Source organism: Uloborus diversus, chromosome 4, assembly GCF_026930045.1.
Source record: "Uloborus diversus isolate 005 chromosome 4, Udiv.v.3.1, whole genome shotgun sequence".
Classification (NCBI taxonomy): Eukaryota; Metazoa; Arthropoda; class Arachnida; order Araneae; family Uloboridae; genus Uloborus; species Uloborus diversus.
Window position 1 is genome coordinate 40,857,667 of NC_072734.1, and position 18,516 is coordinate 40,876,182.

The 18,516-nt window shown below is 32.8% G+C and overlaps 2 protein-coding genes across 2 annotated transcripts in view; both read left to right on the forward strand.

Moving 5' to 3' along the window:
* LOC129220359 (uncharacterized) overlaps nt 1-567 on the forward strand; it is a 62,229-nt gene extending 61,662 nt beyond the window's left edge. Inside the window, exon 15 of the mRNA XM_054854766.1 lies at nt 364-567. Within this exon, the coding sequence (XP_054710741.1) occupies nt 364-480 (117 nt within the window). The 3' untranslated portion in view covers nt 481-567. The remainder of the gene's footprint in view (nt 1-363) is intronic.
* A 4,740-nt stretch (nt 568-5,307) lies between these two features.
* LOC129220360 (uncharacterized) lies at nt 5,308-13,522 on the forward strand. The gene is made up of 8 exons (XM_054854767.1): nt 5,308-5,656; nt 5,811-6,002; nt 6,162-6,233; nt 7,307-7,369; nt 7,505-7,612; nt 8,931-9,133; nt 11,847-12,006; nt 13,146-13,522. The coding sequence occupies exons 1-8, from the start codon at nt 5,470-5,472 to the stop codon at nt 13,271-13,273; spliced, it is 1,113 nt and encodes a 370-aa protein (XP_054710742.1). The 5' UTR covers nt 5,308-5,469; the 3' UTR covers nt 13,274-13,522.
* Nucleotides 13,523-18,516: the final 4,994 nt, after the last annotated feature.

Sequence of the window (18,516 nt, forward strand, 5' to 3'; positions counted from 1 at the left end):
AGTTTTAGAAAAATTTGCCTCTTAACATAAGCATTGTTTCCCAGGGTTGCAAAAATGTTACGTTAGTCACGATGCCTTTTTTGGTGAAAAAACACCTGCCAGTACTTATTTTGCTTCAAATTCTCGGTAGAAATGAAAAATGGTCACCTTGTACATTTTAAATCTGCATATTAAACCAAAATACATTTATTTTTACTCCCGGTGTAACTAAAAAGAGTTTGAAAATCAGCTGCGAATGTTACGTTAGTCACTATGGAATGACCCTATATCTTAGTGCTTAACATCAATAATAACTTTTCTGTAGTTTTCATGTCATTCTTTGCTTTTTTCTGTAGAATTATATTTATATTTTTTTTCTTTCAGCCTCAGTGTAGAATTGGTGATGTTATGCATAAAGGAGTTAACTCTTTGTTTTGCCATGTTAGACACTGTGAAGTAAAAGGAAAGCAGAAACTGTTTTACCTGACAGAAATATCTTAGCATCAATTATGCTATTTTAAATTCATTGTATATTTATCATTAATAACCTCACCTGTGATAACACTTGTAATAAAATTCCCATTTTTTATTGTGTCAAAGTGAGTCTTTTTCAGTGGAATTGTAGAAAAAAGAAATATGTAAATTCTAAACTTTTTGAAATTCTCACCTTTCACCAGCACCTTTACAATAATAAATAGTTTTTTGTTTAGAATCTATGATCCTTCAGCTGCACTGTAGCTCATTTGCTGAAATAATCATCTTAGTACTGTAAAGGGAAAGGGCTTCTGAATTGATCCCCCCGAAACTTCTCGGAAATGAAGTTTTGAAAGAAAAAAAAAGAAACCTCTAGCATCCAGCCCTAAGCATCCAACCCCTGTGATTATTTTGAATTTGGACACTTTGAGTTCAAATTAACGCTTTCGCAATCACGAATTGCGATAGACACTACTCATTGGTTTTCTTGTTTATACAAATGTCTCCTATCACAATCATGCTAACCAAAAACGTAATTTGAATTCAAAACATCAAACTTCAAACTAATGCCAGGGGCTGGATGCTAGCTGTTGTGGACTGGAAGTTATATCTGTCTAAGGAGGTTTGTATAAAGTTGAGAGGGTCCGGGTGTAAATAAAGTTGATTCCATTGATCATGAATGAGGCGTCCCCCTTCCCTCCAGCCCTTCACCGTCCTGGAGGAGCACCCATGCGCAGAGGCTGGTGCCCCTCAAAAAAGATAGGACATCAACTATGGTGGAGTGAAAACAATAAGCTATCATAAAATTGCTGCTTAAAAAAAAAAAAAACCTCTGTTTTAGAATATCTTTGGTGATGTAAAGAAAGGGGATAGATTTGGGGGTGAACCCTTACACATGTTGAAAACTTCTGGATCCCCCCTTGTATAGATGTATAGATTGGCTGATAGATAGATAGGTAGAAATAAATAGATCAATATAGGAGAAAGTCGGGTAGTATCTGACACCTAAGCCATTTCAATCATAACACTTTTTGTTTTATTTGTAAAGAATTAGTTTTTACACTAAATTATGCTGTAGTAAGTTACCTAACATAAATTGTAAACTTTGGTTAAAAAAACATGGAGTTGTATTTTTTAAACAAATTTTTGTCAAACTCTATTTTTGGCTAATTTTAAATTTTGGAGGGTTGTATCGGACAAAACATTAAAATGTTGAAATAAAAGCAAATAGTTCAGAAATAACATTTTAATGTGCAAAAAAATGAAACGAACAAAGTAGTTGGTTACTTAGAATAGTATACAAGTCAAAAAATGAAAATAAGTAATAATTTTTTATCTAAGTTGAAAAATATAGCCTAGTGTCATTTTATTAAGTCCAACTCTTTCAATGGCTTCTTTCATATTCGTTTCATCCCATTTATGTCGTGATTTTTCCATTTCAACCTGTTGGAAAAAGAAAAATACCGTCAGTATTTTATTTTGGTGCCAGTAACTTTGTCCGATACAACCCGATTGTAAAGCTACATTTGTTTAACCACTACTAGGTTATTACTTAAGCTAGACACTTTTATAGATAATAATAATTAGATTAATATACTATCAGTCTAAAGGTATAACAATGAAACAATATAACTTACTCTATGTGTAAATATATGCCTACGAAGTTAAGTTCGTGCACTGCAATTCTCTCAACAAACAAACAACTAGCTTTGCACACCAGAACGAACGGTTGATTTGAACCAATATGGCATCTGTGGCTTTCTTCCCCAATACGGCACACTATGTTGACCCAGTACGTGCTGCCCCAGGCGACGGAATTAAGAAGCAGCCCTTGTCCGATACTAAACGACCTTCCCCTAATCGTGGCATTTCCAATTAAAAGCTGCATTGTTTTCATTCATTGCAAAATAAATAATAATAAGAAGAAGAAGAACTGGACTATGAAAGCGAAAATATTGCAATGTGCAAAAAAATCTTTGAAAAAAAAGTCAACTTTTGGTTAATTCCGCGAAATTTTACAGCTTATGTGCGAACTGAAAACTAAAAAATGCAGATAATTTTAAAGATATGTGAAAAGAGTGAATGGTTAGAAATTTGTGGTTTTATAAAAAATTTTGAAGAAAAGCCACTTTTTCCTAGCTTTATATAAATTCAACTTTCTTTTTTCCCCTATCTAATCTAACGCACACTCCTAAATTTTTATTATATTTTTGCTTTAAAATTACCCGTTAGTCTGTATGTAATATACGGTAAAGGTTTGTATTTTATAATTGAAAATCAAATGAAACTTTGATGAAATGAGGTAATGGGGGGCAAGAGCTTGCAAATAAATTTCTCTTTTGGTCCATCCTAACTGATGACCTTTCAAACTTCCCGCCCTATACAATAGCAAGTGTGAGGATTCCCAAAATGTCAATCCTTTTCAAAAGGTAATCATCTCCGTATCTCCGGCATTTCGCCCTCTCCTGCGTTTCGCCATCCAAATGATTGACAGGTGAAATCAGGTGAGGCATCATAACACTTCAGTGATTTCCCTACAAAGTAGGTAGGGAAAAGTCGTAGGGATTATTTACCCCTATCACTGAGAAAGAGAGAAAATATTCCTAAAAGTTTTAAGTTCCCTTGACCTCCCTAGCCCCTTATCACCTCGAGGGTTTTTCATTTGCACATGGATTGAAGAGAGGTACGCGTTAGAAAAATGGCCATCAATTTCGTACGATCTCAACGCGGAGGGAAACTAGCTTTGTTCCAAGGATATTTATATCGCATCGCTTAACAGAAAAAACGGAAAATTATACTGGAAAACCTGCGGTGGCCATACAGTCCGATTTTCGATTTTCGATGATCCCTTTGGACTACATGCACCTAATTTGTTTAGGTGTAACCAAAAAAATAATATCACACTGGTTTAAAGGGAATTTTGACGTTCGAGTCCCATCCCGGAAATTAGAACAAATTTCTAATCTGTGCCTCCAATTTATCCCTTATATTCCTAGAGAATTCAATCGAAGGCCACGGAGTCTAAGAGAGTACAAAAGGTGGAAAGCAACTGAGTTTAGGCTTTTCCTAATTTATACAGGCCCAGTTGCATTGATGAATGTGATTGATTTGGCAGTATACGAAAATTTCCTACTTTTACATGCTGCTGTCCATATTCTGATCAATCCCAATCCTGAACTGTCCTTAGCAGAAAACATGTTAAAGATTTTTGTTGAGCATTGTATGAAAATCTATGGACTGGGGTTTCTGACATATAATGTTCATAATTTATTGCACATAACAGAGGATGTTAGAATGTTTGGCCCTCTTGACGGTTTTAGCTGCTTTGCTTTCGAAAATTTTTTGAGTAAATTGAAGAGGATGTTAAGATCATCTTATCGTCCTCTTCAACAAGTTACTTACAGACATATCGAACTGAAATCTTTTCAAAAAAAATCTGCAACTTCTCCTCGAACAGAATTAAAGAGAAGACATAGTATGGGGCCTCTCATTGATGGAATTAAAGGACAACAGTATCAACAGTTGAACTTTTCAATGTTTATTTTAAACTTAAAAGATTCTGATAACTGTGTATTTTTAACTAATGAATGTGTGGCATTGATTCGAAACTTTGTTCTTCGTAACAAAAAGATTTTTATATTGTATCAAATGTTTATGTCAAAGGAGGATTTTTTTGACTATCCTTGTTCCTCAAGCAGTTTAGGAATTTTTTTAGTTTCAAATGTAGAAAATAAGTTAAGATGTTGTTCATCATCAGATGTTAAATTTAAATGTATGCTTTTGCCCAAGGAAAACAAATATGTTTGTTATCTTTTAAAAAATTTATCAAAATAATTAAGAAAGATTGTTCAATGTTTATGTACAGTAAACTCCCAATTATCCATGACATTTCTCGCTGAAAAATGAAGACTTGGGATAAAAAAAAGACGTGAGGAGAAAATAAAATTTTGCGATGGTTAAATGAATGTATATAAACGTACACATTTTAACTTAACAGTGCAAGATCCATTTTTAAACATTCCTATTTTTTTCTTCCTCCTCCATTCCAATGACATTAAACCTTTCAAAGCCATTGACATCTGATTTGTCAAAACCTGGTTTTTAGATCACGCCCCTTACTGCATCAGATCTACGCTACATAATGATTTTTAGATCCACTGATCCTACTTATTGTAGTTTAAATCTACATAACTTACACTTGTGAACAAGTGAACTTAACAGTCTTAAAAAAGTTCTTTTCTCCTGCCCTGTCTTTTTTTTTCTTTTGTCTTAACCTAGTTTGAACTGTGGCAATTAATTTATTTGTCCTTTATGTGTGAAATTTCCGTTTGAGAGAAATGAGCGATCCTGTTTTTAGCCTTTACATGCATTTTTTACACACACTGTTATTGTTTCATCTATAATGTAAATGTTATTGATATTTTTAAGCCATTGCATACACTAGCATCATTTTAAATTGCAATTTCTGTACCATCCTATTCCGCGGATAATTGGATAATTGGGAGTTTACAATAGTAGTTAATTTTATAAGGTTCTCTTTTGACAAAGTGATTAACATATACTTTCAATTTTTAAAGTAACATTGTTTTTTTGTACAATATTTTAAAATTATAATCTATGCCAAGGTATTTTTTTTTGTAATTTAAATGTGTATTTTAGGAATTATTGAACAAAAAGATTTTATCTGAATGAAAGTTATATATTTTCCAGAAATTTTGGTTTGGTTGAAAAAAGTTTTCTGCAGGTTTTTTTCAGAAAGAAAATATGCTTTAAATGTATAAATTTCATGATCATTGTGTGTGTTTTTTTTTTGTTTTTTTTTTGGAAATGTTGCTATTAGGCATATTTGAAAGATTAAGAATTGAATGTGAAGAGGAATAATTTACATTAAGGTAAATAAACTCTCACACCTAGTTATAAATAGTTATTTTTAGAAAATGTGAAAACCTTCATAATCTTTGTGTATACTTAAAAACTAAGAATTGCATTTTTTTTTTTTTTTTTTTAAATCAATAGATGTTTTCGGTTGTTCACTTTCAAGCTACGAACGAGGTTGAAGTTGTAAGCTCTGCTTGGCTTGTTGAAGAAGGTTGCTGTGCATGGCCGCCATTTAAGCACACCAAACTGAAAAAAGCCCTCCTATCTGCACAAACACCTGATAAAGATTGGGAAATGCATTCCATCAAGCTAATGGGCCAATATGGTATGTAAATTATTTAAGTTTTCTGAATAATGGAAAATGATGAAACAACTCGATGTTCAGAATTTTTTACTAATTTTTTCCTTAATGTATTTATCTTGATGAAGGCATATCCTAGTTGTTTAATTTGTTATACAAAAAAAAAATTTTTTTTTAGACACCTTTGAAATAGCAAAAAGAAAATGTGTTATGTCAGAGGAGAAGTCAAGTTTGGAAAGCGAGCGCTCCGAGGATGAGAAAAGATCGAGAAAAAGAAGAAAGCAAGTTGTTCTTTCTTCTGATTCTGATGAGGAAAGTTCTTCCCTGCCATTACCTTCTAGACTTAAAAAGCCATTTTACACCAACAAAGGTATTTTTTTCTCTTGTCACAAAAATTTATTTTGAAACTTGTTCTGAAGCATAATTAAAAACAATTTATTTTCAAAGTTATGAGTTTTCAAATGTAACTGAATTAGTAAAAATCTGTATATTTTTAATATTGATCTTTTAACTATCACATTTTTTACAGGCTTTAGTCCTTCTCTAATTTCTGGGCCTAACACAAGCCATGCTGTTTTGCATCAAATTAATGAGCCTGCTGGTGAGTTATTTGAAAAAAAAAAAATGTTTTAACTTTAAAGAAAGACGTACTAAACATCATATTTTCCCAAATACCAAATAATTAATTGAAATTCAAATATTAGGCTAAATACCAAATATCCGATTAATACTTTTAACAGTAACATATTTCTTTTATACTCATTTAAAATACAGTAGAAGACCATTATAACTCTCACCTCGGGACCAATTTTTGTGTTATACTGGTTCTGGTGTATAAATAGTTTCACAAGTTTTGCAACTAATATTCAGACTACAGGTGTATATTTCCTCTTTAGACTAAGTTTTAACTGAAATGAGTAATCAAGTACTAATTATACATCATTTATATTGTCATTCACAAATAAATATGTATCAAAATCAAAACAAAGTGAATTATCCTACACTTCTGCTAGTTTCATGGTTTGCATGACAGAGGGCATTTTTAAGAGTGATGTTTTTTTTTTTTTTTTTTTTGCTATGAATTCATTTTCAGTTAAAAGCTGCGAATTAAGATGGAGACATAAAAATAGTTTCAAAGGTTAATTTAAAATGGAATAAATCATTGAAAAAGCAAACTAATCCTATGTAGTTAATGGATAGTTTGATGTGTGTGTGTGCGTTTTTTAAAATTTTTATATTTGTAGTGAACATCTGTTTTCAAAGCAGGGAATGTTTATGAACCAAAATATGAGACAGGCTATAATGGGCAATACCATGCAACATGGTTGTTTTTGTCTTGCCCAGGATGCCTCATATATGTCATTAAAATTAGTACTTTAAAATATTAATGAGCAAATTTGTTACTTATTGACTAATATTTAAATCTTTGCTAATCGCTGCAGAATGTTAAAGTATTCGACTGAATTTAATTTTTGTTTTGTTTGCCGAATATGCAGCATACCAAATATCAACTGAATATACAGTGCATTCTCCATCTCTTCACAATTCACAGTTCAAAACTTTTCTTTCTCTCTCTCTGTTTCTAACCTACTTAGTTTTCACTAATCAGAAAAATATCCTAACATTAAAAAAAAAACCATAAACTTATAGTAGTCAAACTTATGTTTTCCTTAGATTTTACAAGTTTCTCTGGGGGTTCAAGCCGTGCTGTACTTCAGCAAGTAAATGAGTCTGCTGGTGAGTTATCTAAATTCATACATTTTATAAAAACTTTTAGGAGCTTTTTTCTCTCTCTTTGACTTTTCAGAGAAATATCCATACAGTAGTAAAAGAAAAACCTTAATGTTAAATCAAATCTTATGTTTTGCTTAGATGTTTCGTGGTATCAGCAAAGCCCCAGATCTCATGCATCATCTGACTCATTAAGCCTTCACACATTGACAGATCATCCCATGAGGATTGTGTCAGATGAGCCAACCAGTAAGTTTGCTTTAAAAATCATTTGTTTCATTTTTGTCATTTATTTAAAGGATCCTTCTTGCCTTAATTAAGTAGTTCTTTATCTACCCGAACATTTGAACTCCAATGAATCTTCAAAATTATTTCCCCTTATGGCTTAATATGTTATTGATAAATGTATCTCATAGTTTATTGCAGTGGTTATTAATCAGGGGTATGTGTACCCCTTGGAGAACAGCAAACTTTCTCAAGGGTATGTGGTTATCAATCAAAAAGTTGTAATAATGCTAGAATTTAATTATTTAAGTAAGGGAAGAAGGGGTACAGTAAGATATACAAATTCAATTATATTTTTTATTATTCCTTCAAATGATACAGTATTTGTAACTGTAATTGGTATTATAAAAATGGATCTAATTCCCCCCAGAAAGACACATTTTTTGAACTAGCATACAAAATCTGGCCCGTGGCAGGGGGCCAGCTTTCAGATCAATAAATCAACAAATTCATAATTACTTGGTATGTTTAATTACACTGCATTTTGTCAGCTTCTAATTTTCATGAATAGTAAGATGAATGTAATATCAACTGTTGAAATGTCCAGTACCATTGTATATTTCGGTGTGGTCGATTCAACTGAGTTTTATCTACCGGTAGCATAGTAAGAAATTTACTTCTAGGTTAAGCAAATTTCTGTCTGCACATTGGTCGATACAATTAATCATAAACGAATTGATTGATTTTTGTTTGAGTTGAGATAAGCCTCTTAGTCTAACATTTAAGAAAATCATATTTTTTGTCTTTTATTTCATTCAAAATTAAAGATAAGATCCTCCAATGAAAACGTTAGACCGATTGGAGAGTGTCCAGGAGGCATGAGACTGTGCTGCATCTGTACCAAAATAAAATGTGAAAAGCCTTTTTTTAACTTGTCCAGTAAATGTAGCCAAAGTTATTACATCTGGGGGGGGTATCGGCCCTTGGGGGATTCTCGAGAAATTTGGTTTTGTTATGAGCTATTGCATTAAGTGAGGTAAATTTCATATCAACAGCAGTACTGACATCTACCGCGTATGTGTTTCGAAGAGAGAATGACTTAAGTGGTTTTGGATTAGTAATTTAAATATAAGTACTAAATAGAAATACATATATGTGATATTATATAGCTATAAATGTCTATTTCATTCAATCATTCTTATTTTGTTGGTGTAGATTAAGCTGATCAAGTTCATGAAAATTACTTTCCGTCATGGCTTTTTTTTATTGAATCTGTTTGTATATTTTACTGATTTAATTAAAAAATGCTTCAAAAAAAATTTTTTTTTTCCTGCGATTTCAGGTACTGAAAAGCGTTTATTACAGATGCTTCTGACTGTGCAGTCAACACTGACAGAAATTGTCTCACTTCTCAATAATTTGGTTAGGAAGGAAAGTGTGCCAGTTAATGATCTGGAAGTTTTCCCTAACTTGCCATTGCAAACCCTCTCATCATTGAAGGAGTTTGATCAATCCTTAAGTTTTGAAGAGACTTTTGTTAAAGCAGTAAGTACTTATGTATTGTTTTGTAGTTTGCAATTCTTACCCATGAAACTTTTTGAGGTAATAAATTATAAGGATAAATAATGCGAATAAAGTGTATACATTTGGAATACACAGCAAACTCAAGTAATGCGAATCAGTTAGGACCAAACCCTCATTCATATAATCAAAAATTCAGATAGTTGAAGCACTGGAAATGTTGAGTGATTTAGTAATATTTTCGTATAAATTAAACTATCTCAAAAACAAATTCAAGCTTTGGAATCCAATTTCATTCGTTTCTGTAACAACCGCTCGCGTTTTTTTTTGTAATGTGATTTTACTACTGGGGCATCACTAATTTTAAATTCACCATTATTTTCGGCACTTCTTTTATTTTATTTTTTGTAGTAGTGGACATGCACGTTCTTGAATTTGCCACGCCCCTCAAAAAGTGCAATTCAGTTGCATCCAAGTTCGTTTCAACTACTAGCAAAAAAATTCATTATTTAATGTATCAGAGTTTATCTCAGTATTTTGAAGGCTTTAGAAAATGAAGACTTAAGTCAGGCAATATAGCATAGAAATAGGGGAATTATAATACTATAAAATGGAGGGGCCCAACATACAGCTTGCATAACTGATCCTTGTGGCCTGTTGAAATGTATCTGGTTTAGAAAAATAAATTTTCTGAAAAATGTGGCTTTGCTTTAATAAACGAATATACTGTCAAATAACATGAGTGATTAGAAGCACTATTGACACCAAAGGGCAATGTTTTTATGAAGTGAATTTATTTGAAACTTGATAATAACTCATTCAATTTTTGTCCCATTCATTAGTATTCTGCCCCATTTATAAAATAGTTATTTAATATTTAAACATCAGTGTATTGTATTCGTTATATTTTTTCTCTACTTGAATTTATATGACAAAGATGAATATGAATAATTTATTAGTTTCTGCAGTGTGCACTGATATTTTTTCAGTCATAAGTAAGTGCTGGTGTGTAGTATTCACATTCAGGTAAAAGTTTTTCTAAAGCCCATTTCTGAAATTTGGCAAGTTCGACATTAAATAGTACTACATTCTTCGTGTAACAAGGTCATGAAAATTTTTATGAATCCATGAAAATCTTGGAAAAGTCATGGAAATTTTTTTTCCAAATTGAGTATGAACCCTGTATGAGATAAAGATATTCCACTTGGGATGCCTTGCTCTTAATTTTTTGGAAGAGTGAAAACTTTCAGTTTGTCAAATGGAACTCCAAATTTTGCCAAATCATCAGACAAAATTTGCTGAACAAAGAAATTTTTAGAAGGTTTCAGTGACCTCCCATCGAGGCATCATTGCATCCTTCTGTTGCTTTGAGGTGATATACATGACTTGCTTAAGTTATCATTCATGACGATCTGTACAGAGAGTTTGTTTGAGACACTACTAAGTAATGATGCAAGCGCATTTAATCTGGGCGGTCATTCCAAGCTCGTCAGCTTGCGAGATCGAGATTCTCGCTCACGTGATCGGTTGTGACGTAGAAATGTTGCAAAGTAGTATTCTAATCTACTCGAACCTAGCCGCAAGCTAAGTTCGAGTAGATTAAAATGCTACTTTGCGACATTTCTACGTCACAACTGATCCCGTAAGCGAGAATCTCGATCTCGCAAGCTGACGAGCTTGGAATGACCGCCCTGATCTTGTAGTTCAATAACGTTTTTCATTCAGGTTGTTTTTAGTAATTTTTTAAAAAGAATTATGGGCATTTTGCCCAAAATGCCAAAACTAGCCTTCATTTTCGATGAAAATTATCCTTTCAGGTTTTGCAAAAATAAACTTTATATTTCATTGAGAATTTAGCTTATCTTATGTACATGTTGTGATTAAGAAGACTACAGTATACTCTCAATATCTCGAAGTCGAAGGACAGTAAAAAAATCCGAGTTTCGAGATAACAAAATCAATTTTAAAAACCAAGCCAAAAATAATAGAGAATAAAGAATAAAAAAGAATGCTCTAGTGAAGTAGCAAAACATAGTAATTTACCACGGTAGAGAAAGTGGTTTCAAACGAGTTTGGAGCACCCCGGAACAAAAAAAGTGGAACAAAGGATTGCACCATTCTCTGTGTCTGTAAAGGGTTTTCCATTTATCTTTACTTCTTCATCCCTTTTTACAGGGATGGAAATAGCGTCAAAGGTCCAACAAAATGGGGTGAGAAGGGGGCGAAAAGCTTTGGTAGGTAGGTTTTTTGGCTTCTCAGGATTTACATTTTCTGACACCCCTGGGCTCTAGAATGGAAAATGACAGTAAATAAGCTTCTCCCAATCATTCCTATTCTAACCCCAGCAAGAAATAATGAAGAGTGAGAAATTTTTGGAAGCATTCCATGAGTTGCTACGAGACAATAAACTGCGGTTTTTCCGCAAAAATTATATTTGACTTTGAAAAATATTCGGCGCATAACAAGCTTTTGTTTAAAAACTCTTCAACATAAGAATGAAAAATAACATTAAATATATATATTCAAAATCGAGGGGGAAGATAATTTTTCGTCATATCAAGATTTTCGAGATATTGAAAGTATACTGTATTTGTGTATAAATTAATTTCCTGTTATGATTTCTTAAAAATGTTTGGGTGTGTATTAATGCATCCTGAATCATTCTTAAATATAATCTTTTAAAATGCTATGTTTTTGAAGCTTGTGTTTCCAGATAAAAATTTGTTTCATTTTTAAGGTTAGACATCTAGCTCATCGTGGGGGCCACAATATCAAGACAACAACCAGGAACATTTTGCAGTGCCTTCTCACCGATGAAGTTGCAGCCCTATTTAATTGGGCCGGACGGGGAAATAAAGAGGAATTTAAAAAACTAAAAATGAGCAACCTTATTTTATGTAGTGTATTTTTATTATTTCTTAAGTATTTTGTATTTAAGTGGCCTTTTACATATTTATTTGGTGTTGAACTTCTATTCTTTATAAACAAAGAAAACCTAGCCTAATTCACATGCCAAGATCATACAATAATTGTTCCAAGTACATTTCCTTTTAAAATATAAGTAGAGGCGGGGGTTTTAGATCAAGCGCTAAAATCGTGCTTGTTTTTTAGAAATCTCACAGAAAATTAATATCAATGTAGGGTATTGCAATTTTGATACGCTTGTCCAATTGAACCACTAATAGGAAGTTAAAGAAAGAGGGATGGAAAAATTTACATGCATAACAACGCTGGAAAAGCTGAACCAACAATTTTCTAAACCTTGATTTTGCCCAAGTTGAACCCTATTCTTTTCATTTAATTTTTCTTTACTCATTCTCTTCCACATTTGGTCTATTAGCTATTGTCTAAGTAATTATCTAGGTCTGCAAACACTGAATCAGCCAAAATATGCAAGAAGTGGTAATCGTTACTGTATCTTCAAAATTAAATATTTTAAACTTTAATATTTTGTGAAATAAGGATATATTATTTATAAAAAGATTAAAATCTCACCCAATTTTCAAAAATCTCTTAGGTCTAATATCCATTTTCCCCCTCTATCCAGAGCCATGAGTAGAATATTAATTCTGTTAGGGTTATATTTTATTTTCTCCGACTGCCTTTACACAACTTTAAATAATGGTTGGTTAGTTGGTTTGGCTTTTGAATGTATCAAACGTGAATTTTTCATTCTATGAGAGATTCCTTTTGTCTATTACAAGGTTATTCAGGAAGATGGTTTCTTTTCAAATTTTAGTATTCATTTCTAAATTAATTTTTTAATTATGTTACATGAAAATTAAAAATCCAGTTTTATGCTTGGTTTTATATATTTTCTCCCTTCTAAATATATTATTGGCAATTGACTAATGCTTTTATTTATATTCTACAAATCAATTTTTAATGAAACTTTTCAATTTTTTTTTCTTCTAAAAATGTTAATGTCTGCTGGCAATAAAGAGTTCTCAAAAAATTAAAAAAGGTAAACTTGAATCGTTTCTGTATTATTTTTTTGTGTGGTAATTATTCATGTGGAATTCTTTTATTTTATTAGTTGCTGTTCGAGAAAATATTAACACTAAAAATGCTGTAGCCAAGGAAGTGGAAGATTATGTAAAGGAGTGGCTGAAATATGCCCCTGTTAGGATAGCCAGAGGAAGATCATCAAAGAATTTATTATGAATCAATTATGTATATTGTGATTGAAATTAAAAAAAAAATCTTTTTAATATAAATTTTTTGTATCTGTTTTGGAAAGCTTAGAAGTTATTTCAGATATCATAAAAAAATAAGTAAATAAATGAAAAACTGGTAACAGTACAAATGGTAAAGCTGCATAAATATAATTCACTTTAAATGTTAAATTGTATCAATATTCTTTCATAGAACTGTTTTGGGTTTTACATATTATGTATGCTTTTTTTTTCTTATAAAACAATTTAAAAGCATTAGAAAATTAGTTTGCTACTAATTTAAGTGATTTGCTATTAGTAATACCATCCTTCTGCATTAACTTTTTCTAATAAAACCTTGTGCACTTTTTCTGCTAAATCCGAAAATGTCTCAATATTTCCACTTACGATTTTTTTTAAAACAAAATTTTATATGTAAGAAATGAAAAAAAATCAAGTTTTCAAAGATTAATTTCATATATAATTATTATACATATATATCAATATGTTTTTTCTTACTTTGTCCAGCTTATATTCAAGGGGCTTCTTCGTAGTCATATACTTTGTAAGCTAAAATTTTCGGTGAAGTAAAAACGTTTTTGAAATACTTAAATATTCCTTCCTAATTTTGTAAGATTCATTGGGCGCATCCCTTAGAACCAAATATAAAATTATTAGAGTTAAAAATACTATTACTGTGGAAATGTCGAGCTTTTTGTAAATTAAAATGTTCTTCAGAACTATCCAGTATTTTGATTAACAACCATAAAAATTTTAACTTAGAGCTGTTCAAGTTTCTAATACTGTGTAGTTTTGGATACCTTAATTTTTACTACATATTTTCTTTGGAATGCTGGTTCTATCACAGAAGTCTTATGAATGTAATGCTACAAGTAAGTAATGTTTTATCTTCCCATTTTTTTTCAATAAAATTTTTTTAAAAAAATTAAGAACTAGTCTGATTTCTGTCAATTTTGGTATGCAAATTTAAAGGGGGGAGGATCACATAATATCAGAAAATCTCGCTCTGTTCCACTATCATCACCTCTGGAAGTAGTAGACGACATCATAATTGAAGAGGATCGTTGTTGCGAGATTTTCAACCTGTCCATTTCAAAGTCTTGTGCCTTAAAATCCAATTATTTCTGTCTTTTGATTTATTTCTTCCTTATACATTATTATATATATTCTAATTCAACACCCATTTAAATCTTGTACTAAAATTTGAACTTGCTTTAAATTAGTTATAAAAACTGACTCATGTTATGAATAGGATTTTTTCTCTCAAAGTTAATTATTCGTGCTATGTTGTGATTTTCTTTAAAGAAGCTTTATTATACCGTTTCTAATTAATAGTTGATGCAACGTTGATATTTCGTGACAGATTTCGTTGATATAACGTTTCAAAGCAACGTTGATAACACGTGACAGATTTCGTTGATATAACGTTTCAAAGCAGCGTTGATATAACGTGACAGATTTCGTTGATATAACGTTGCAGAAACCGTTGACAAATCGTGGCAAGAAACTATTTTGCAACGTTGCCTGAGCGTTTTGCAACGAGACATATTTTCGCTCTTTCAACGTTACCGGTAACGTTACGTCAACTTTTAAAAGCAACGTGATGTAACGTGATTAGTGTTACTTGGGAACATGATCTTCATTCCCTATTCCCACATTCGAGTGCCAAACAGAAGCGCGGCACAATGAAATCTTTCTCCCGAACCAAAAATATTGCATGAAAATAGCAAAAACATATTTTTAATCCTGAATTTTAACGGCAAACGTTTCCAGTACTTAGCATTGATATTCAACATGTTAACTCACGGATCACGTGGTTTCCTCAACCTCAAACCCAAGTCGTGAATACACCCCTTTTTCCCGAAAAATTTCCCTGCCGTTGAGAAAAATCCCTACGATTCAGTTACGGTTCATTCTATTTCTATTTCTATTCAAGAGTCACAACTGACTTCAACTGTATTTTATGTCGAGGTCTGCATACTAGTGCCTTGCCTCCATTATTTTATATACCGATAGATGGCAGCACCATCACCGGATCGAACAGTTAATGAGAATTTAGAACTAGTCCAAGAGCTAATAGCTACCTGGTACTAGCACCCCCAGAGGTATCGTTTCACTTGGAGGACATTGAGACCACGAGCATATTTAACGTCGCCCAGTCCCCTTTAATGACGACGGTGGGTCTTCGACTACGGTTCATTCATTTGCAATGTTTCTCCCTCTCCTGCAGAGCAGACACGCCTTCTTCTTTGTGAGCGCTGTGGATGGCGATTAATGCGGAGAGGGCGAATTTGGGGTAGAATTTGATAAAAGCGATCAACTTAGACAGGTGGTCACTTTACAAGGGTGGTCAACTTTACAGGTTTTACTATATATTAAATTTTGCCTAACGATTGGGATATGATTCAAATATGAGGAAATTATTCTTAACAACTAAATATATTTAAACAAAATTTAACGTATAGGAACACTTCTACGCTTTAATGGTGAACAAATTGATACAGTATTAGCTAAACACCTTATTTTGGAGGGAAATGTGATTGTAATTATCCATTTATTTATTTTTATAGAGATCGGAACTTGATTGAATGTTTCCGTATTGATAACACTGCTTGGCTTAGTATGTCCTTTTCTGCAGTCATAACAAGTTACTTTCAATCGTCCTGTTTTATGAAACTGATCTAGCGATGTTCACATGTGTGAGAGACTAGGGCCGTCTTAGAACGTGTTGGGTCCCTCGGCACAAACATACATTACTGGGCCCTGTCATAAACATTCCCTTTTTTATACTTCCATACCCTGACGGCCCCCAGACTCGATGGGAGGTCAAAAACCTGGTGGGAAAGGGGCGGGTACGAATTTAGCAGCCCCTTAAGTTTTTCAAACGCATGTATCAATACAAAAAGAGTGAGAGAGTGGACTTAGCTTTCTGGCTTCTGGGAGTCCTTAAAGTATTAGCAATATAAACTTAATGGAAAGATTAACATGGAGTCTGAAATGGGGGGTCCGGAGGGGCTTTTCCCTCGGAAAATTTTCGAAATTGTAGTCTTAAAAACTCAATGTTAGACAATTTTTGGTGATGTTAGGGGAGCGTAGGTTCAGGGTTTCTCCCGCTACAATTTTTCGGAAGTGGAAATCCACAAACAGAATTTTAAATTATCTTCCAGTATATGGTATGAAGAGCGACTCCGCGGATTGTAATTTTTAAAAAAATATTAGCTCTGAAAACGCAGTTTTAGAAGATCTTTGGTGATTTTAAATCGAGATAGATTCCGAGGCCATCCACCAGAAAATTTTCAAATTGAAGTCTTAAAAGCCTTTTTTTGGTCAAGATAGGGCACCTGCAGTTACTCGAAAGTTAAGTTCCAAAAACGAAATTTTTGCTGACATTCAGTGAAGTTAGGAAAAAGAGTTTTCAGGAGGCTCACCCCGGAATATTTTCGAAATTGAAGCACTATAAACGAGATTTAAAACGTTCTTCATTGATGATGCCGAGAGGGAGGAGGGGGCGGGGCACTTTCCCAGAAAATTTTCGATGCTGTTAATTTAAAAACACAGTTTTAGACCATCTTTGGGAATTAAAAAAAAATGGGAGAGGTTCAAGTACTTTCCTCCAGCAAATTTTCGAAACTGGAATTCCATTAACGCAACTGTTGACGATCTTCAATGTTATGGCGGGTACGGATTTGGCTGTTCTCTTACGAAGTTATTCAAAATTGAAGCCCAAAAATTTCAATTTTATACGATCTTCGATTATATTAGGGGGGAAGGAGGTTCTGGGGACCACCAGAATTCTTTCGACATTGGTTTTTTATCAATTTATTTTCTTTTTAAACTGAGGGGTCCAAAACCGTGAGTTTGCACAGCGTACAGAGTACTTTAATTTTCGTCAAAAAAGGTTTGAAGCTCACATTTCGGCATCCTTTGACCTTTTATTTGATTATCTTACTAATGCAGAATCTTTCATGCTCCTCAATGGTATTTTAAGACTGCATTTTTTAAAATAATTTTACGGAATAAAAATATTTTGTCATTTTTATTCTAATTGCTATAAACAGGGTCGCCGAGAGCAAAAGCGGATCCGTGAAAAAAATGTCATCGATCAATTTTTTCACAGGCCCCCTTCTACACCTTTCACCATTAGAATATTTTACCCTCTGCAAGAGTTCAATTCCGAGCCGGGTCCCTATTCTCCAACTAAGCTGACATGACCTCACGTCGGCCCTTGTTGTAAGTTGCATTTTATAGCAATTGTGAATCGTCATTCATAAATAAAAGCGTCAAAGGGACCAAAAGTATTTTAATTTTTTAAAACCGCTAAGGTTTCCCTGTTTTTTTTTTTTCCAATGTATTCATTTATTTTTTATTGCAACACTAAAAATATATTGGGACCCCCATTTCATAAATTCACCCCCCTTCCCCTTTTTGGTGACGACCCTGCCTCCCTCCACCCGCAAGCTTTAGCCCATGCGTAAAAAGGAGCTGATGCTGTGTTTGGCGAATTTGCGTTTTTCTGAACACATGCGCGCAAAATTTACATTTTGCTGTTAGTAGACAGGCCTGAAAGACTTTGCTGTTAGTTGATCGGCCCGCAGCATGACCGGCCCACCGGGCAAATGTCCGGTTGTCTGCCGGCTGTATCCGCTACTGAGCACCAAGTCAAACATACATAGCATTATTTAACAGAAAAATAACTATTGACTAATATATGAGGAAAATATTTTTTAAAAAATACCCCAAAAAATGTAAAATATATTTATTTTAGTACTTTATGTGTTCTGCTACATATTTCATAGAACACAGAAATTTCAGTTTTTGGTGTGCAACCATATGTTAGAAATTTTTTATTGGTTATTTTAAGTTATGCATCGAAAAATCATTACTTCTAGAGCCTACAATTTTTTTACAACTGAAACTTTTTTATTTTTGACCGAGTTATAAGGAAAGAAAAAAGTACTAGGTGGTCATCTTTGATCCGCCATTTTGGATAGAAGCTCATATGGGAACTTAGAGGACTCTTCAGGATTTTTCTACACATGTTCAGGAACTTATCCTGAAAAATTCAGCTAATTATAAATTTGTGGTGCATCGATCCTATTTTTGGCATAAATATATTGGCTATAAGGGCTGTGGTTGGATTATTATTATTATTATTATTATTATTATTATTATTATTATTTTGTAGTGAACTACAACTACTTTTTTTAAATGTAGCGACTACAAACTATTTTT